Source organism: Cynocephalus volans, chromosome 5 (assembly GCF_027409185.1).
Source record: "Cynocephalus volans isolate mCynVol1 chromosome 5, mCynVol1.pri, whole genome shotgun sequence".
NCBI lineage: Eukaryota > Metazoa > Chordata > Mammalia > Dermoptera > Cynocephalidae > Cynocephalus > Cynocephalus volans.
Window position 1 is genome coordinate 148,709,033 of NC_084464.1, and position 21,738 is coordinate 148,730,770.

At 37.4% G+C, this 21,738-nt stretch overlaps 1 protein-coding gene across 1 annotated transcript in view; it reads right to left on the reverse strand.

Annotated features, from left to right (window-relative positions):
- Positions 1-21,738, reverse strand: part of LATS1 (large tumor suppressor kinase 1) — a 56,552-nt gene that overhangs the window by 4,197 nt on the left and 30,617 nt on the right. Inside the window, exons 4-7 of the mRNA XM_063096910.1 lie at positions 13,729-15,239; positions 10,998-11,580; positions 3,411-3,593; positions 3,093-3,199 (exon numbers count right to left, since the gene is read on the reverse strand). Of these exons, the coding sequence (XP_062952980.1) occupies positions 3,093-3,199; positions 3,411-3,593; positions 10,998-11,580; positions 13,729-15,239 (2,384 nt within the window). The remainder of the gene's footprint in view (positions 1-3,092; positions 3,200-3,410; positions 3,594-10,997; positions 11,581-13,728; positions 15,240-21,738) is intronic.

The following is a 21,738-nucleotide window of genomic DNA, read 5'->3' on the forward strand; positions in this document are numbered from 1 at the left end:
CAACGAAACTGCTAAATACCCAGGTAAAAATAAATATTCTTCTCATCTTGAATTCTTTAAAATAAGTTGATGGTTGAAAGCAAAAATTCTAACATTGTTAGATGAGGTTTTAAATGTATGTAGATATATAAGTGGGAGCTAAAATAAAGAAAGAGAAACAGTCACAATAATACGTTAAACTTTCAAAAGAAAAAGAAAAGAGATCAGGAAAAAAAGCCAACCAAACAAAAAGCAAATGTATGTAGATGTAATGTATAAAATACCTAAAAGATAAAGGGTAGAGAACAAAGGGACCTATATGGTTGTCAGGTTCTACATTAAACTTGAAGTGAAAACTTAGTGTGTACTTTGTAGTCTCTAGAACAACCACAAACAAAATTATACAGAGATAATAGTCAAAAACACAGTAGCGGGAGATGTCACAGAAAATGGCAGAGCAGGAAGCTTCAGGGGTCTGCCCTTCCATAAAAACAAACACTAAACTGGAAAAACATGATCAGAATAATCTACTTTGGAACTCTGAAACCCGATCGGACACTTAACAGCAACTAAGGGAATTGCTTCATGAAGGGAGAGGCTGCTAAAATTTGGCAAGACAGCAGCATGTGTGAACCAACTACCATCCACCATTCCTCAGTCCTGCTGAGGTCATGGAAACCACAGGCTACCTTCCTGGAGCAGCTGGTTGGTGCCAGGGTAGGCAGTAAGGACCTTGCCTTCCAAAACTTTGGAGTTGTGCATTTTTATTGGTCTTGGTGATTCCCTGAGGGACCAGCCCAGATGCCGGCCTGCCTTTTGACCCCCTCTGTATGATTTAAAGAGACAAACATGCTTTTGTTTTTTTGATCCAGACATTTAAGGAAATCTGTCAGGTCACTGGCTTTGGTTGTTTATTCTCTTACTGTTGAGTAGTTCTTTATATATTGCAGAGAAAAGCCCTTTGCTGGATATGTGATTTGCAAATATTTTCTCCCAGTTCGTACCTTGTCTTTTCATTTTCTTGATTGTATCTTTGGTAGAATGACAGTTCTTAATTTTGATGAAGTTTAATTTATCAACTTTTTCTTTCATGGATCATGATTTTATTGTCATTTCTAAGAACTCTTCACCTAATCCCCAGTCACAAAAGATTTTATATTTTCTTCTAAAAGTATTATAGCTTTATGTTTTATTTTTATATGTATGATTTATTTTGAGTTAATGTTTGTGTAAGGTGTTAGGTCAGTTCAGGTTCAGTTTTTTTTTTTTTGTAGTAGGCTGACTAATATTTTCAACACTAGTTGTTGAAAAACTATCCTTTCTCCATTTGTACCTTTGTCAAAGTCCAAATGGTCATACTGGTGTGGTCTTATGTCTGCGTCTGCACTCTCTATTCTGCTCCATTGGTCTACATGTGCATCCTTTTGCCAATATCACACTAACTGGATTACTGTAGCTTCACAGTAAGTCTTAAAATCAGTTGACTCCTCCAACTTTGCTTTTTTAAAAAATTGTTTTTGCTATTCTAGTTCCTTTTTCCACCCAAATAAATTTAGAATTGGCTAATCTATACAAAAAAATCCTGCTGAGATTTTGATTGGGATTGAAGTAAATCTATAAATTAATTTGGGGAGAACAGATAGCTTTACTATGTTGAGTCTTCCAGTCAGTGAACACTTATTTGGATGTTTGATTTTTTTCAGTAGCATTTTACAGCTTTCAGCATACAGCTATTGTTTATGTTCTGTTAGATTTATACCTAAGTATTTCATTTTGGAGGAGTTACTGTTCTAAAATTCAGTTTCCAGTTGTTCATTGCTTGAATATAGAAATACAATTGTTTTTGTGTGTTATCCTCATACCCTACAACTTGCTAAATTCATTTATTAGTTATTAGTTCTATGAGTTTTTTGTAGATTCCCTGGGATTTTCTATATAGAAAATGATGTCATGTGTGAACAGGGGAAGTTTTTATTTTTTCCTTTCCAATCTGTATGCTTATTATTTCTTTTCACCACTGTATTGCACTGGCTAAGACTTCCAGATTGATGAAAATGGACATCCTTGCTTTGTTCTCAATCTTAGGGAGAAAGTATTCAATTTCACACACACACATACACACACATTGTGGGTGTGTGTGTATACATGTATATATGTACAGACACATACACATATAGATATGCATATACTTATTTAAATACACACACACACACACACACAAATGAAGGCAAAATAGATATTTTCAGACAAACCTGGGAGAATATATTATCAGTAGACCTACACTACAAGAAATTCTAAAAAGAAGTTTTAATATACCATTAAATGCAACAAAACAGCTAGTTACAGCTTGCTGGGGTTGGGGGCAGGGTTGGGCTGATGACAGGAGAGAATCATAGAGGACATGATATCTCAGGAGATTCTCAAAGAATGATTGAGAATGATCAGGAGCTAACCAGGCTTCAGAAAGGAGGGAGGATTGTGCAAGATGGGAGAGAAGTAAGTAGGACATTCCAGACAGAGGGAATGGTATGAACAAAGGAACAGAGGACAAATCTGAATGTTAACCCACAGACAAAGGAACCACTAAAGATTTTTATTTTTTTATTTTTTGGTGCTGGCCACAGGGTTCAAACCCTGGACCTTGGTATTACCAGTGCCATGCTCTAACCAAGTGAGCTAACCAGCCAGTCTTATAGGGTTTTAAATGAAACAATGTATGGTCAAAATTGTGGGCAACTTCTAACTTAAGTGCCAGAGGTATTTTCAAGTGGCGATAGGCATTTATTTATAGTTGGGGGCTGGAATGTGCGTGGAAAGAGGCAAAGGCAGGAGGCAGTGGCTAACAAGGAGTAAAGTGAATAAAACTTCGAAAGGGACTACAGACCTTTATGAGAATAAAGTATGAATACAGTGTGTGAGTGAGGCAGGACTTATGGTGATAGTGGGATGATGAAGATTAGAGTTCATATGTGGAATTTTTGTGGGTTCATATATCCTTAAAGTTTATTCTTTAACTCTAAATTAGGATGCTATAAGTGAAGTACTAATAAATAAAAGCCTACAGTGTAGGGACTTTGTGACAATTCTTTTGGTATAGATTCTATATATCTTACCTTCATTTGTGTTTCTAATGGTGTTTGTGCCAAGAAAGGAGGCTGTCCTACCAACATTTCAAAAAGAATAACACCAACACTCCACCAATCACATAACTGTGTGTATCCTAAAATAAGATACCAAAGTTATAGTTATTCATAAGCACTTTAAAAAAAATGCTCATAATTAATATAATCAAAATTAATAAGAAATCACCAATTTGGACTGTAAAATTAATATTTTTATTATAAACCTGAAAAATAAGGCATATTATATTGTAAATTTTGACGGATCTAAAGGCTTGTTGGAGTTATTTATAAAACAAATAAATGCTTTACCTGTTCGTAGCAACACTTCAGGTGCAATGTAATTGGGAGTCCCAACCAAAGAATGTGCTAGACATCGCTGATGCTGGCGTGCAGCTCTCCGTTCCAGAGGCTTCAGTCTATCTCCACATCGACAGTTTGAAGGATCACCCCATTCATTACTGAAATCCATGCTATCTTGCCGTGGATGGTCACCTGTACAGTAAAAAAAATAAAGCAACAAGGACAAGAGTAATCCTAAAGTCTGTTTAAGTTTTTGATATCATGGTTTAGGGTTAACAACATTCTCCCTTGTGACAAACTAAGATACAATATGTGCTAAATCACTGATAGTGTTTATTACTGACTAGAGCCTGCTCTCTGGGATATCAATAGGAAAAGTTTTATGCTAAGAAATTAATCTAAGATTCAGTAATTTACTCAATGTTAAATAATGATAATACAAGTCATATGTGGGTTGGATTAAGAATTTGTTATTCAGACTGCTCCCCATTACTACTCTGGACAAACTTACAAATAAATTTGATCAGTGTTTCACTCATTCACAAATGACAATGACAAATAAGAAAGACAAAGTTCTTCTCTCGGGCAGCTTACTCCCTAGTGGGGAAGAAACACAACAAACAAATACAGTCAGGTACCATGTAACAACATTCTAGTCACCACAGAAATGATGATGGTCCTATAAGATTATAATGGAGCTGAAAATTTCCTATCACCTACTGATATTGTAGCTGTTGTAACATTATAGCACAATTACTTAAAAAAAAAAATTTAGTGTAGCCTAAGTGTGCAGTGTTTATAAAGTCTACTGTAGTGTACAGAAATGAGCTAGGCCTTCATAGTCATTCACTACTTACTGACTCACTCAGAGCAACTTCCAGTCCTGTAAGCTCCATTAAAGGTAGGTGACCTATGCAGGTGTATCATTTTTTATCTTTTATACTGTATTTTATATCCTGAATCTATTTACTTCTCTCCAGCTCCACTATAACTATCCTAGTCCAAGCTTACCTGTAATAGCCTCTTTTCCCCCTTAAGTAATACACTTTATTTTTTAGTAGTTTTAGGTTTACAGAAAGTACAGACAGTTCCCCTCTCCCCCCCCCCCACAGACACAGTGGATTAGTCCATTTCTGATGCTTGTAACAAAATACCTGAAACTGGGTGATTTATAAGAAAACAAAATCTACTGCTTCCAGTTTCTGAGGGTGGGAAGTCCAAAGCCCAGGGAACACATGTGGTATGAGCCTTGGTGGTGGCAACAGTGATGGCAGAGTGTCACATTATGAAACCGTGGAGCAGAGAGAACAGAGGAACTAACCTCCTCATTCACTCTCCTTTTAAAGCCCTCCAAACCATGCCCAGACCACCATTATTAATCCATTCACTAGGCGTGGTCCTACAATCTAATCACTTCTTCAAGGCCCCACATTTCAATTACCATAATAGGATTTCCCACCTTCAACAGTTACAGTAGGGATTAAGTTTTTTGGGGGTGGGGGGACATTCAACCCAAGGCGTTCCACCCCTTGCCCCCCAAAACTCACGTCCTTTTCACATACAAATACATTCATTCCATCCCTAAAGTCTTAACTAGTTTCAACTTAGAAGTCCGAAGTTCAAAGTCCAATCTGTGTAATAAAAAAAAAGTTATCTACTTCCAAGATACAATGGTGGGACAAACATAGGGTACATATTCCCATTCCAAAGGGGAGAAATAGGCCAAAAGAAAGGTGTAACAGGTCCCAAATAAGTCCAAAACCCAGCAGGGCAGAAATTAAATCTCAAAGCTGGCTAATCATATACAATGACTCCATGTTTGATGTCCTATGCACGCTGGTGCAGGGGTTGGGTCTCCAAGTCCTTAGGCAGCTCTGCTCTTATGGCTTTCCTGGTCTTTTTTTTTTTTTTCCTTAAAGATGACTGGTAAGGGGTTCTTAACCCTTGACTTGGTGTTGTCAGCACCACGCTCTCCCAAGTAAGCGAACCGGCCATCCCTATATAGGGATCCGAACCCATGGCCTTGGTATTATCAGCATCATACTCTCCCAAATCAGCCAAGGGCCAGCCCATGGCTTTCCAGATCTGAGGACATGTTTCAGCTCTCATAGGCTGGCACTGCACGCTGGTAGCTCCACAGGTCGGGTCTTCATGGCAGTCCTGCTGTCATGGCTCCACTAGGAATGGCACTGTTGGGTTTTTTCTGCTGTAATGCTGACCCCACATTTCCTCTTGGCATTGCTCTAGCAAAGTCTCTATGTGGTGAATCGCCCCTGTGACAGATCTCTTCCTGGGCTCCCACGCTTTTCCACAAATCCTTTGAAACTGAGGTGAAGGCTCTGAAGCCTTCAGAGCTCTGGCACTCTGCTAGCCTGCAGATCTAACACCACGTGGATGCCGCCAAGCCTTCCAGCCAGTATCTTTCAAAGCTGAAGGTCCAGCCATGCCTGGGGCCAATTTAACCAGGCTGGAAGAGCAGGGGTGCAAGAAGCAGCATCCCAAGGGGGCCCTGGGTAGGGAGCCCATGGAGGGCAACTCAGGCCTATTCTCCAAGACCATATCGTCTCACTAGGTCTTTGGGTCTGAAATGGAAGGGTTGGCCCCAGAGGCTTCTGCAATGCCTTCAGGGCCTTTTCCCCCTTCTCTTGATAATCCCTTTCTTTTCTATTAATCTTAGCACCATTGCATTTTTCTTCTGAAAATGCTCTCTGCTTCTCTACCACATGGCCAGGCTGCAAATTTTCCAAATCTTTATGCTCTGCTTCCCTTTTAAATTCTGGCTTTATGTCTTGCCTTTGCCACCATAACTTAGCATAGGCCGTTACAAGTAGCCATGCAGCTTCCTTAATGCTTTGCTGCTTAGAAATTTCTTCCACCAAATACTCTGGTTCACAACTCCTAAGTTCCAACTTCCACAAAGTCCTAGGGCATGGACACAATGCAGCCAAGTTCCTTGCCAGTTCATAGCAAGGGTATCTTTGCCCCAGTTTCCAATAAGTATCTTTTCATTTACATCTGAGATCTTCTCAGAATGGCCTTTACTGTCCATATTTCTATCAGCATTCTGCTTGCCACCATTTAATCAGTCTCTAAAAAGCTCCAAACTTTCCCTGGTTTTCTTTTTCTTTTTTTTGAAGATGAACGGTAAGGGGATCTCAACCCTTGACTTGGTGTTGTCAGCACCACGTTCAGCCAGTGAGCGAACCGGCCATCTGTATACAGGATCCGAACCCATGGCCTTGGTGTTATCAGCACCGCACTCTCCTGAGTGAGCCACAGGCCGGCCCTTCCCCGGTTTTCTAGTCTTCTAAACTCCCACCAGCAGCAAGGCTTTTTCTAGCCTGATCCTTCAAGTTCTTCCAGCCTTTTCTCAACACCCAGTTCCAAAGCCACTTCCACATTTTCAAGTATTTGTTATAAGCAACACCCCACTTCTCTGGTACCAATTTCCTGTATTAGTATGTTTCTGTTGCTTATAACAAGATACCTGAAATGGGGTGATTTATAAGAAATCAAAATTTACTGCTTACAGTTTCTGAAGCTGGAAGTCCAAAGCCCAGGGAACACATCTGGTGAGAGCCTTGATGGTGGCAACAGTAATGGCGGAGTATCACATTGCAAAATGGTGGACCAGAGAGAGCAGAGAGACTAACCTTCTCATTCACTCTTTTTAAAGCCCTCCAAACCATGCCCCGACTGACCACCATTATGAATTCATTCACTAGGTGTGGTCCTAGAATCTAATCACCTCTTCAAAGCCCCACATTTCAATAATCATAATAGGATTTCCTACCCTCAGTGGTTATAGTGGGGATTAAGTTTGGAGGGGGGGGTGGACATTCAACCCAAGGGCACACAGTTTCTATCATTAACATGTTACATTAGTGTGGTATGTTTGTTACAATTATGAACCAATATTGACATATTATTATTAAATCAATTTTATATTAGGGTTCCCTCTTTGTGTTGTATAGTTCTGTGGGTTTTGCCAAATGCATAATGTCATCTATTCACCATCACAGTATCACAAAGAATAGTTTCACTGCCCTAAAAATCCTGTGATCCATCTATTCATCCCTCCCTCACTCATCCCCCGAAACCCTGGTAGCCACTGATTTTTTTTTTTTCATTACCTCAAACACTTATTGTTTCTTTGTGTGGGGAACATTCAAAATCCTCTCCTCTAGTTAACTGAAACTATACAATAGTTAATTATAGTCACTCTACAGTTCTATAGAACACTAGGTATTATCCCTATGAGAAAACTGTTCAGTAGATCAGTTAGGTTTCTAGCCCTCTTCTTATAACAAGCCTTAGTCTTTGGCAAGGCACAGATGTATGGTGGTTGGTTTGTTTATAAAGGCAACTTCTTGGTGAGATGTCAGCAGCAATAGATCCTATACCCTTTGGCTTCTGCCTCCAACCAGTACTTCTCCTCCCAGAGATGTCCCTGCTTGCCTTCTTGAGCATCTATTTAGCTACAAGAAGTGTGGGAGAAAGGGGGATTGTAATAGCCTCTTAATTGGTATCTGTTTTCACTCTTGCCTTCCCTCTGTTTTCCATACAGCAGCCAATTTTCTTTTTTAAAAGGATAAATCAGATCTTGTCATCCTCTTGATTCAAGCTCTCCAATATCTTTCCAGTTGACTTTTGTATGTTTAGATACACAAATACTTAATATTGCCTACATTATTCATTATAGTAACAGGCTGTACAGGTTTGTAGCAGAGATGCAATAGGCTATACCATGCAGGTTTGTGTTAAATACAATCAATGATGGTCACACAACAACGAAATCGCCCGACACATTTAGAACACATCCCTGTCATTAAGAGATGCATCACCATACATATGTAAGAAACATAGTCATGTGTTCTACACAGAGAATTAACATGCGGTGATGTGACAAATGTAACTGACAGGTACACTAGATTAGGTGGCTGGGGAGACCAATTAAGAAGGTGACATTTGCTAAAATGGAAAAAACAAGAGGACTCCATCGTTTGAAAATCGGGACAAGGTGTTTCACACAGAACAAAAGGAACAAACAGAGCACCGGGGCAGCTGATAAAGGAAAGAATGCTAGGAAATGGAGGAGCTGCTGTATATGGGTTTTGCGAGCAACAGAAATGGTTTGCCTTTTATATGAAATACAGTGGAAAGATATTGGAGAGTTTGAAGCAAGAGGAAGACGATCTAATTTATGCTTAAGAAAAGAAAACTCTGGCTGCTATGTGGAGGATGGATTACAGGGAAGTCAAGACTAAAAACAGACCAGTTAAGAGGCTGTTTCAGTGCTTGGACTAGTATAGTAATAATGAAACTGGAGAGAAGGACACATTTTGGAAGTGGAGTAAACAGGACTTGTTGATGGATTAGATAGGGAGGGCATGGAAAAAAAAGAAAAAAAGAAAGAAGATAACTAGGTGGGTGCTGACAGTACAATTTACCAAAATGAGGAAGACTGGAGAGGAACAGATATGGGGGTATTAAGAGTTATTTACTTGCAATGTTAAGTTCAAAAGGCCTATTTGTTCAGTTTGAAAGGCCTATATGAAATCCATGTGAAGATATCCAGAGTGCAGTTGGATACAGAAATTAAGAATTTCAGGGAGAGACCATTTCTGGAGTAAGAGATTTGGAAGTCATAACAATAGATGGTTATTTAAAGACATAATGGGATTAATTCACTTAGAGAAATGTATCTGAAATTAATCCGACTATAATAACCATCTGAGATTTTTAATTAAAATACAATTTCCATCCTCCAATGAAGATTTTTCATCATAAGATGGCAGTAGAGCCTAGGAAACACATTTTTTTTTTTTTTTTTTTTTTGTGACCAGCCGCCCAGTGAGCGCACCGGCCATCCCTATGTAGGATCCGAACCCTATGTAGGATCCGAACCCGCAGCGGGAGCGCTGCTGCGCTCCCAGCGCCGTACTCTCCCGAGTGCGCCACAGGGTCGGCTTGGAAACACATTTTTAAGAACCATCCCAAGTAATATAATTCAGGTGAATCTGGGGAGATACTACATTACATTATGCTGAATTTTTTTTTTTTTTTAAATAATGACCAGTAAGGGGATCTTAACCCTTGACTTGGTGTTGTTAGCACCATGCTCTCCCAAGTGAGCAAACTGGCCATCCCTATATAGGGATCTGAACCTGTGGCCTTGGTGTTATCAGCACCACATTCTCTCAAGTGAGCCACGGGCCGGCCCTCATTATGCTGAATATTAAAGTAGGTTCAGGTGCCTCAAGTCCATCCATTTAATATAAATCTACTTGTGTTCACAGAAACACAGGAGGCTAATAATACTTAGAAGGATTGTTGTGAGCACTAAATTAGAATACATGCAAAGCACTCAGTACATAGTAAGTATTCAACAAATGCTGCACACTCAGGCAAGCAACGTAGCCAGCTGCCCAGGGTCCTGAGATGGGCCCATGGGCCTCAGCCCTCTCTCCCTACAACATCATCTTGGAATGTACTTATTAGCCAAATGTGTTTCTTTGGGGTGTGTGACTTATCTACTCATGTCCTTCACCAAATTTCTGATTAGATTTTTCTAATTCATTTTTAAGAGTTCTTTTTGCATTAAGGATGTAAATCTTTGAGTGTTAAATTTGTTCCTTATCAACTGACTTCAAATTTAATTTGTGTTTTCCCTCATTTCTGTGTTGAGAAATTTTCTATGTAAACATTGAAGAAAAAAATTATATCTCAATAAAAACAAAACAAAACAAATGTTAGATCAATTTTCCGTTCCATCAGTGCTTGAAGGGAGCTTGGTAAGGCAGTGTGCTGTAGTAGAAATAACATGGGTCCTGTAGTCAGACAAACCTGGGTTCAAAGCATAGCCCATACACTTAACTTCTGTTTGACCTTGGGCAAGTTACTTCATCTAAGCCTCAGTTTCTTCATCCCGCCTCACAATGATGTTGTGAGGATTAAATAGAATCATGTATATAAAGTGTTTAGGATTAAATAAGTTGTTTAACAGTCACACAATGAATCCTACGTAGCAGTCAAAGTAAATATTATACATACACTAACACGGAGGAAACTCAAACACGAAAGAAGTCAACATAGAAAAATACATATAGAATGATTACATTTAAATAAAGGTTCAACAGTAATCAAAATGAAGTAAGACATTGTTTAGGGAAATGTACATATGTGGTAAAAGTATAGAGAAAAAACCTGATCACAAAGTTCTGAAATAATGTTTACCTCTACGGAGGAGAGAGAAGGGCAAGTGACTGTTTAGGGGCTTCTAAAGTACTGATAATCTAATTCTTAAGCTGAATGGTGGATATGGGGCTTTATTTAAAATTTATTGTTAAAACATTTTTTGTCTGATGTAAAGGAGTTAACTCAAAAATGTTAATGATATTTAGAAATAATCAAATCTAACACACTCTTTCATTTTATAAGTCTAAGTGCCTAAAGGATTCACCACATTTATCCAACAGAATCAAGACTTGACCCAGGTCTTCTGGCTCCCATCCAGTGATGATACCATCTTATATTTTACTGCATTAATCAACATTATTATGAAAAAACTAAAATAAATTTTATGAGTTTACTTACCACTCTGATAATACTTAGAATCATGTGTCCACCTGAACCCAGTGCAGAGGCCGAAGTCAGTCAATTTAATATGTCCATCTCGATCAATCAAAATGTTATCAGGTTTAATATCTCTATGAATAAAACCCATTTTATGAACACTTTCGACAGCACAGGTAAGTTCTGCTATGTAGAATCGTGCCAGATTTTCTGGAAAGATGCCCATTCTAATTAACAGGCTCATCATATCACCCCCAGGAATGTAATCCATTACAAAGTATAGATTGTCTTTGTCTTGGAAGGAATAATATAGACGAACTACCCATTCATTGTCAGCTTCAGCCAGGATATCTCTCTCAGCTTTAACATGAGCAACTTGATTTCGAAGCAGAACATCTTTCTTTCGAAGAGTTTTTGTTGCATACAAAGCCTTAGTATCAACTTTTCTTGCTAGACAGACTTCACCAAATGCTCCTATTCCTAGTGTTTTTATCTTCACAAACATAGACTTGTCCATTTTAGCCCTTTTAAGACGGATGTAATTAGACTCTTTTTGGCAAAGCATCTTTCTCATTTGATCCTGGGCATCTTGAGATAATCCAACCTAGGCAAATAAACTAGATGTTAAAAGAGGAATTATATTCTTCAATAGTGAATATTAAGAAATAGCATGGAAAAATTTCAGGCATATATTTAAAGGTTAAATGCATAATTTTTAATAAAGCATGTTAGAAATCAAGAATATACTTCAGAGAAAATTAATCATCAAAAATGCAGCTTAAAAGATAGTTAACAAGATACACAAGGTGAGTATATACATAAATTCAGTTGTGGAGAGCAAGGAGAAGAGTATACCAACAGTCAGCTTTCTACTCTTCGCTAATGCACTAAAAAAAAATGTTCCCTGTGTGCAATAAACAAATGTCCGTTAGCATGCATTCTCATCTATCTCTCCATGCATATTCATCCCAAATCGTAGGATTAGATTGCCTTCGTTATATGCTTCTCCTTGTGCCATGACTAGACCTCAAATATTCTTCCTCCCATTTTCTCCTTCATGAAAAGAAATTCTTCTACTCCAGGCTTATTTATTCTCAAAAATTGATGTATGAAGAAAAAAACTCTAGCTTACCAATCCTTTTCCCATTCTCAATAAATACGTATTTGTCATTAATAGTCTTTTATGTTTCTAAGGGCATTAGATAGGGTAATAAGGGTGGACTCGCAGCCCACCTCTAACACCAAATGCAAAGGGTTTCTCTTACCTCATGTAAAAGGGACAGCCTATTTGGTTACAAGGTCTCTTAGGTATTTTGGAATATTTCAAAGAATAATCAGTGTGACTTATAAAGATACCAAAGACAGATAAAAACAACTTCTAATTAGATATGGAATACCTGGACAAGATGGGAGAAACAGTTTCTACTGGCTAATTAATAAAGAACTAATTAAAGTGTTTAAATAGAAAAGGAATTCAATTGAAAAGTAGGGTCTAATTCTAGAAATGCAAGACTAATTAAAATATAGCAACCTCATGCTTCTGTTAGGATGCACATTTGCATGCAAAATCTTTTGAGAAGGGTGGCAGGCCAGGCTTAGTATAGAACTGTTTCTCTTAAAATCTTACTTGCCTACACAGTAATGGAGGCTACAGAAGTCAGCAAAGCTTCCAACACCATAAAAGTTTAAATCAGCTATTAGTGAAAGTGAAGAGGAAAAAGGAAAAATAAACTAAGAAAATACATATAGACAGACTTTAGTAAGAAATCCTAAGAACTAAAATATGGATAAGTCATAGAGATTATCATGATATTTGTCATTTAACAAGTTTCACTTTATAGCAGGAATAACAATACTGTAAAATCAGATTTCGAAAAATCACTTTATTAATTTTTTTGGTGCTAGCTGGTATGGGGATGCGAACTCTTGACTTTGGTGTTATAACTCTGTGCTGTAACCAACTGAGCTAACCAGCCAGTCGGAAAAATCATTTTAAAAGAATGGCTCTCTCAAGTATGTGAAGAAGTTTAATCACAAATTTAAGCCTCTTGGATTTTTGAGTAACAGATGTGAGATTAGGAGTCAAATCTTTGAACTCTAAGTGCTTTATAAAAACAATAATGATAATGATAGTACTACCATAATATCTAGTGAAAAGATCTATATGGAATCACAATACACATTAATCTAAAGTGTTTACTTATTCTGATCTCTTTTTGAGTATAGTTTGAGTTAATAATTTCAGCACATTTTTCTCCAATACATTATAAAAATGAAATAAGGGAGAAATAACCAAAATGAGACTTCTCTAACACTTTCTAATAAAACCTAAGTGATAAATGAATCCACAAACCCAAACTTACTGCAAGTAAAAAGAAATGCTTCATAAGTGTATCAAGAGATGGGACTCAGTTTCTAACTTATTTTTAAATGTTATAAGAGATTACGTAAAACCTAGAAAACAACACTTGCTCCAATTTCCATATAAAGAAATCATGTACACCTAAACTGTATACTGCAAATTATTTTTTTTCTTAATTTACACAAGAACTTTATTACAAGGAAATTCCGAGTAAATCCTGAAATACTAAAGTGCTATAATCAAAAGTATTTTAATATTTACTCACTTTTAAATAATTTTTAATATATTGTATTTAGCTATAAGAAAAAAAAAATACCACAGAATATTTTAAAACAAACACCAAGCAAACAGATTAACCAGTATAAAAATGGACATTTTAAAAGGTTTTACCCGCATCATTTCATTCTCTAATTGTTTTTTACGATGTAGACGTTGCTGATGAGATTTCAGTACATTTTCTACGTGTTGCTCCATAAAGAATTTAAACGCCTGAGGAGAATAACTTTGAATACGAGATTCCCTTCGCTCTTCATCTTTCTTATTTTTCCTAACAGTGATGGGTGAAGTTGTAATCTGTTTCTTTTCTTTATCCCCACTATCAACATTTTCACAACTTCTTTCACCCTCATCTTCCTTGGGCAAGCTAGGCTGATCTTCTCTGCCAGATTTATTTATTGATTCATATGAAAGAACAGATGGGTTTTGGTGTAGCAGATGTTTTGGATAAGGTGGTGGTGGACCTTGATAGTTTGGAGATTCAGCAACAGGTGGCATCACAGTCATATTTGAAGTGGTACCCTCAGAAAAAGGACTGGATTGAACAGTTTGAATTGGTGGTGGTATCCAAGAAGGGTGTGTAGGTGCTAAAGCAGTCTGTAGCTCTGGTTTTAATACACGCATGCTTTTCACAGGCTGTTGAATAGGAGCTGGTGTAATCGCAGTGACTGTTGTAGCTGAGGGCTGAGAATTAGCAGAATGACTTGCTCTATTTCCTAATGGGTTATTAAAAGAATTTGACCTCACTGGTATGTTAGATTGCCATGTAGGGATTTCATGCCCACTGCTCAGGGATGACTGGGCTGGAGCAGAAGATGACTGAGGCCAAGTTGTTTGTAGTCCAGGTATACTAACATTATAAAGTTCCATGTTGTGACTGTTTCTATTTGGCACCATCATAGACTGAGGAATACTTCCATTTGTATATGATGAAGGAGAAGCAGATCCTCCTGTTTGTAAAGCAGAAGGGCTTTGTCCATTAGTTGGGGTCAGAGGATATGGAGGGGGTGGCTGCCGATTCGTAGCACCAGCAGGGACATTTTGGTGTATCATGAAATCAGTTTGACCACTACCATTCTGAATTCCAGGTCTCCCTGGTGGAAAGTTAAATTTGCTAGAACTCTGCATGATGATTGGTTGTCTGCCAACAGGAACAGAACTAATGCCTCTCTGTCCCTGATTAGCAGGATTCATGGAAGAAGTGTTAAGAGGTGGTGGAGGATAGCCCTCCTGCCATGCCCCAGGTGGAACAGGAGAAATTCGGGAGATTACATATTCCATGTTCCCAGAATAGCGCTTTGTTTGAGAGTTTGGCTCCCATGAAGGGGGAGGTGGAGTTGTACCTCTTGGAGGGGGAGTCTGGCCTCTTGGAGGTGGTGGAGGAGTGACACTCCTTACTTGAGGTGGTGGTAGTGGGTTCACTCTCTGTCCATTGCTAGGGTGAGCTTGAGCAAATGCTGTTATACCAGATCCAGACAAAGGTCTTCCTACATCTGTCTGTGAGTTGGGACTTTCAGAACGATAGGCCACACTTTCTCCTAGTGGTGGACCATGTCTCTGAGGAACTAAGGATTCTTTAGAACCTTTCCAGCTCTGTTTGCGGTTAATTGGTTGTTGCACACTCCCTATGGTCATAAAAGAGAGAGAAAAAAATGTTTTTAATCTCTTATTGTTGAAAAATTTAGCTTGGAATTCTGTTCCTACTAAATGATACTAAATTCTCTTCCAAGAATTGTAAAAATAGGAATAAGTTCAAGAGATCTACTATACAACATGGTGATTATAGTTAAAAACAATGTATTGTGCTCTTGAAAATTCTGGAAGGGGAGGACAAGGAAAGGTTGGTAGACCAGTACAAAGTTACAAAGTTACCATTAGATAGGAAGAATAAGTTCTGGCCTACTACAGTGACAAAAGCTAATAATATTTTATTGAATATTTCAAAATAGCCAGAAAAGAGGATATTGAATGTTATAACCACAAAGAAATGATAAATTTTTAGGCAACAGATATGCTAACTATTCTGATTAGATCATTATACACAACAAACATGTACAATGAAAAAAAATTTAAGTATGTGAGGTAATACACATGTTAATTAGCTTGATTTAGCCAAAAAAAAAAAAAAAAAAAAAAGAATTATAAAAAAAATTCATTAAGTGACTTCATTTTACATTTTAAAATTTTATTTATTTTTAGCTAGATAATATATTCTCCTGGCTCAAAATCCACAAAGTACAAAATGATACCTATCTTTGTCCATTACCTTCAAATAAGAAAACTGGTTGGTTAATCAATGTCATGAGTAAGGTATTTTAGGAATATACAATATAAGTTAGTAGTATACTTTCTATTTATATTATTGTGCCTGGCTGTTTTCATTTAAAAAAATGAGGATTCCATATCAGCATACAAAGTGTTTCCTAACTTTTTAAAAATGTTATCATGGTATTTCACTGTATGGATGCACCCTAATTTATTTAATCAGTTCCCCTGTTAATGGACATTTACGTTATTTCCAGTCTTTTGCTTTACACACACAAAAATGCAGTAATGGAAAATTTTATACATATTATTTCGTATTTATGCATGTATATCTGTATATAAATTATCAGAGGTGGCATTTAGCCAAAGGATGTTTCTATTTGTAATTTTGATAGATACAACTAGTAATTTTAAATATATTTTAATATGGTTCTTAAAACAGAAAAAGACTGAAGGGGATAACTAGCTGAACACAAAATAAGGTATAGATTTTACAGAGTCTGTCTTTAAGGAAATTTCCAAGTAAATAAAACAAGCCAGAAAATATACAATACTAAATAAATAAATAAATAGTCTGGCCACGCAGAAAAAATACATAACATTTAAAAAAATACATTAAATATATTGGCATAAAAGAGGATATACATATATAAATACGCATTTCAGAAGGATTAAAGATTTAAATATTAAAGAAGAAACCATACAAGCACTAGAAAAAACAAATCAATTATATTGGGGGTACCTCTTTCGTACGTTTTGGGAAACTCTTCCCAAGCATGACAAAGGGAGAGATCTAAATATATAAAACAGTTATCATCATTAAAAACAAAACGAACAAGAAACACCCACAAATTTGAAAAGTCAAAAAAAATTAATAACACATATGAAAAAAAGTGGCAAATGTTCAGAATGTACAGTTTAATGCTCCGTTTCATCTAGGCTGGACGGCATTTTGGGTTGGTGACTTTAGGGAAAGTCATCATTCTGGGTAAGCCACACAAGTCCTCTGGCCACCAGGCTCAGTTTCACTTTCCTCAGATGGTCAAATGAGGCTAAATACAACTGTCACTCACCCAGTTTTTATCAGCTAAAATGTAAGTCTCCACAACCCTAGACTGTATGGCCATCCCTGTTGTTCTGTGCCTCCAGTGCAGCTCTCTGTGTTCTTCTACTTCCCAGACCTTTCCACTAAGCCCTCTGGACCCGCTCTGCTCCATAACCAGCAAATGCTTTTGTATACCATATACAAGCCTTCTTGTCACTTCCTTAAAGCTGGTTTTCTTCTGCTGACATTACTTTCCTTTTGACCCTCTGAAATTAAGGTTTTCTTACAAAAACAAAAACAAAACAAAAAAACTGGGCCAACAGGTGGGGTTCTACCTCTTTGCTCTCCATTTATGCTTCCAGATTATTCTTATTCCTTTTAAAAAGCCAGATCTTTTGAGGCTCATGCTATCTGGGAGGCCATGTTTATTCCTCACTTCTCATGAGCTCCTACTTGCTCTTTCTTATTCACCCACAACTTTGGCATTTGGTCTGCCCTAAGCCCTGCCATCATCCTATACTTCAACATCTACATGGATAAAACATCCATTCCCCTCATCTCTCAGCTCCTTGACCTCCCCTCCTCCACTCCATGTCAAGTATCACTCTCAAGATCGTATTTCAAATCTTGACATCACTAGTATCTGCTGTTCTTCCAAAACTACTAATTTGAGATTTTCTCTTTCTTTTTTTCTTTTTTCTTTTTTTTTTTTTTTAAAGATGACCGGTAAGGGGATCTTAACCCTTGACTTGGTGTTGTGAGCACCACGCTCAGCCAGTGAGCGAACCAGTCATCCGTATATGGGATCCGAACCCGGGGCCTTGGTGTTATCAGCACCGTACTCTCCCGAGTGAGCCATGGGCCGGCCCCTAATTTGAGATTTTATACTCTCCTACCACAACTTTCTCTTCTTCTCTTTGGTTTACACCTACTGCAAAAGTTCTTCAACTTTATCAAGATCTCCAAAATTAATCCCCTACTCCATCAGTCCTCCTTTCTTTATGGCACACTTTATCCAACTTAAATTCATGGTCCATCACTTCCTTCTTTCCTTTATATTCCTTTTCTCTCTCCTCCTTTCTATTCATTCATTAAATATTTATTGAGCATCCACTATATGCCAGGCACTGCTCTAAGCAACCGAAGTACACTGGTAAACAAGATAACATCCCTGGCCCCATGGAGCCTATATTCTTGGGGGAGAAGATAGACAATAAAGAAATGAATAAATTAAAAAGGTAACTTCAGGGTGTGATAAATGCTATATCCATGAAACATAAATGGTGTCAAACGACAGAGTAATAGGAGGATAGAAAGGGATGAGATTCAGTGGCCAAAAAAGGCTCCTCTAACTGGGGTATAGGACCCGAGGTGGAAGCTTGTTATTTTTCCAAAAACAAAAAGAAACCCAGTATGGCTGGAGAGCAGTAAATGAGGGGAAGAGTGGTACTAGATGAAAGCTGAGAAGTAGCCATTCCGTGGACAGGAGTTTGAAAGAACTGAGAAGCCACTGTAGGCCCAAAAGGATTATGCTCTGAATAAGAATTTAAATTACCCTTTCAGCAATATTATCTATCTTATTTTGAGCTTGTTTAGTAAGCTCCGGTCATGGGTAATTCCAGCTATCTACCAGAAAAGATGATGTGAGGGGCAGATTGATTCTACCTACCTTAAACTCATGATCAGTATCCTGAAATGGCCTCAGCACTGCTAGGAAATCCTACTGTTTTCTTGGTCTTCACTACTGCCAGTCTTAGTCTCCTCAAATTGCCTGCCCCATTCCTCTTTACCACTTTTAGCAAATGACTTGAAATTCTCCTTCAGGGAAGAGAGGACATCAGAAAGTAATGCCCTTATCATCCCTGCATAACCCAGGCCTGCATGCTCCTTTTAGAGGAGAATGACTGGCTGCTCCTCTTTTTATCTAAGGCTAATAATCTGTTATCCTAGGCTTTGGATCACATCTCCTCCTGGCTTCTTAGGAACCTTATATTATCCTTCTCTCTTGAATATTTAATTTCATCCTCTTAACTGGAGTCTTCCAATCACCTTTTAAACATATCTAAGTCTTTCCTACTAAAAATAAAATAAAACAAAATAAAAATAATAAGACTCTCCCTGCACTCTCATATAAACTTCTACCTCAAAGTATTATTTGGTGCTGGTTCACAAACTGATATTGGCATACTATGAGATAAGTACTGAAGTTAACAGTAAGAACTGAGAAACTTTTACAGAAATTTGACAGATTAATCTTATGTCTGTTAAATCTAATAATACAATGTTTGGACTGATATTTTATATATTATTTAAAATTTTAATTTTCTAATAACTTATTTTTATTGTATTTTATAAAATTATTAATTCATAATGAATTGGAAATTCAAAGACTTTCACCACAGATGGTTTGAGAAGCACTACTCTTGTTAAATGTCTGCACTCTTTCTTCACAGAAAAACTTCTCGAAGAGCTTGTGTTCTTTACTACCTCATATCTCATTTATTCCTCGACCCACTCCAATCTGAATTATGCTCCCATGATTGGACAGAAACAAGTTATCCCGTGAATTACACACCACCCCCCTTCATATGTTGAAGTCCTAACCATCCAGTATCAGAAACTGTGACGTTTGTAATTAAGGTTAAATGAAGTTATTAGAGTAGGCCTTAATGCAATGTGACCTGTGTCCTATGAGAAGAAATGTGGACACAGACACCAGACACATGCACATGCAGAGGGACAATCATGTGAAGACACAGAGAAAAGGTAGCTATCTGCAAGCCAAGGTGAGAGGCCTCAGAAGAAACCAGACCTGCTGACAACTTGCTCTTGCACTTCCAGCCTCCAGAACTGTGAGAAAATAAATCTTTATTATTTAAGCCATCCAGTCTGTGGTATTTTGTTATGGCTGCCCTAGCGACCGAATACACCATGTCACAATGAAGATATTTTCTAGTTCTCATCTTGGTTGATCTCTCTTTCTTAGTAGTATTTAGTATTTTGACCATTCCCTCCCCTTCTTAAGACATTCTCTTCCCTTGGCTTCCAAGACACTAAAAACCTTATTGGTCTTCTTCCTTCTTCTTTAGCTGATCCTTCCCTGTCTCCTTTGAAGGCTTATCTTTTCCTACCAGCTATTAAATAATAGGATTGGTTCCAGGCCATCTTGTCATTTTTGTCTAGGTTATCTCCCTTAGGTGACCTACTTCATATGTATGGCTCACATTTATATATCCAGCTCCAGATGTGACATCTCCACTTGGATAACTCCGTGAACCTAACTCAACCTTAGTCCAAAACTGATATATGATCTTCCCCACCAAATCCTATTCTTTGTTAGCATTCCCTTTCTTAATGTAGGGTATCACCATGCATCTATTTTTATAAAGCAAAAGACTAAGTCATCCTTCTCCATCATCATCTCCCATATATAATCTATCATCAAGTCCTTGTCAATTTTACTGTTCCCATTCCTCTTAATTCATTCACTTTTCTCCACTGCCATCTTCCTAGTCCAAATTACCTTCAATTCCCGTGAACTACTGTATCTCCTTATCAAGGCTATCTCCATACCCTCCCTTGCTCCTCTCCAATCCATTCTCATCCACTGAAGCCATCTTTCTGAAACACAAATCCAATCATGTCATTACCTTGCTTGAAAACACCTCCATAACTTCCCACTGTTCTTACAATAAAATTATTGAAAGAGTCATGCATAGTCAGACACCACTGGACTTACTTCTCTGGTCACATCTCATACTCTTGTTTCAGTGCTCCAGCCACTTTCATTTCTTTGTGGTATCAAAACCTGCCAAAAGAGCCACGCATAGGGACACTCTTCCTCACAAAATCCATCTCTATAAACCCTTGTCTTTCTTCAGATACCAGCTGTATTGTCAGTTTCTTAGGAAGGTTTTCTCTGATCTTGATTGGTAAAAAACCCCTCTATTATATGAGCCCATAGGACCATGTAATTCTCCTTTCTTCATTCATACATACATAGCTGTAATTCTACATGTATTTGTGTGATTATTTGATCTCCCTTACTACAGTGTAAGCTCTACCAAAGGGCAGGAACTTACCCAATGTTGAGCAAAGGGCCTGAAATGGTAGTTGACCAATAAAAATTTGTTCAATGAAAGAAAGAATGAATAAAGACTTCTTATATATCAATTTTTAAAAGATAAACATAAGATTAACAAAGAATTAAAAATGGCAACTTAAAAATAACCAATAAACAAGTGTTCAACGTCACCAGTGGTCAAAGAAATGTAAATATAAAATAAGATAGTATTTCCACAGCCATTAAATAGAAAAAAATGATAATACCTAGGCTTTATGAATATAGGCATTCTCATGGTAAACTGATAGGGAAAATATAAGTTGGTACCACCTCTTCCTGATGGCAATATCTATGAAAAACCTTAAAACTTTGCAAGTCTTTTAAAATTTACTTTTAGGAAATTATCACGTATGTACAAAGATTTAGGTATAAGGGTAATTAAAAAAAAAAAAAAAAAAAAAATACAAGGCGAATGTCCAGAAACAAGAGACTGGTTAAATAAAGTATGTGATAAACCTATCTTAAAGTGGCTATTAAAATTATTCTGTAGAACATTTCTTTAATAACAAGGTAAGTTATACATGAATAAAGTTAGGAATAAAGTAGGTTTGAATACAATCCCATTTTTTGCTTAAATAACAAGAATTAAAATACACATATAAACCTACTCAGGTTTCCCACAAGAAAAAATACTGGGAAACAAATGCACCAAAATATTGTGGTTATTAATAGTGGTGTTTTCTTTTTGCTT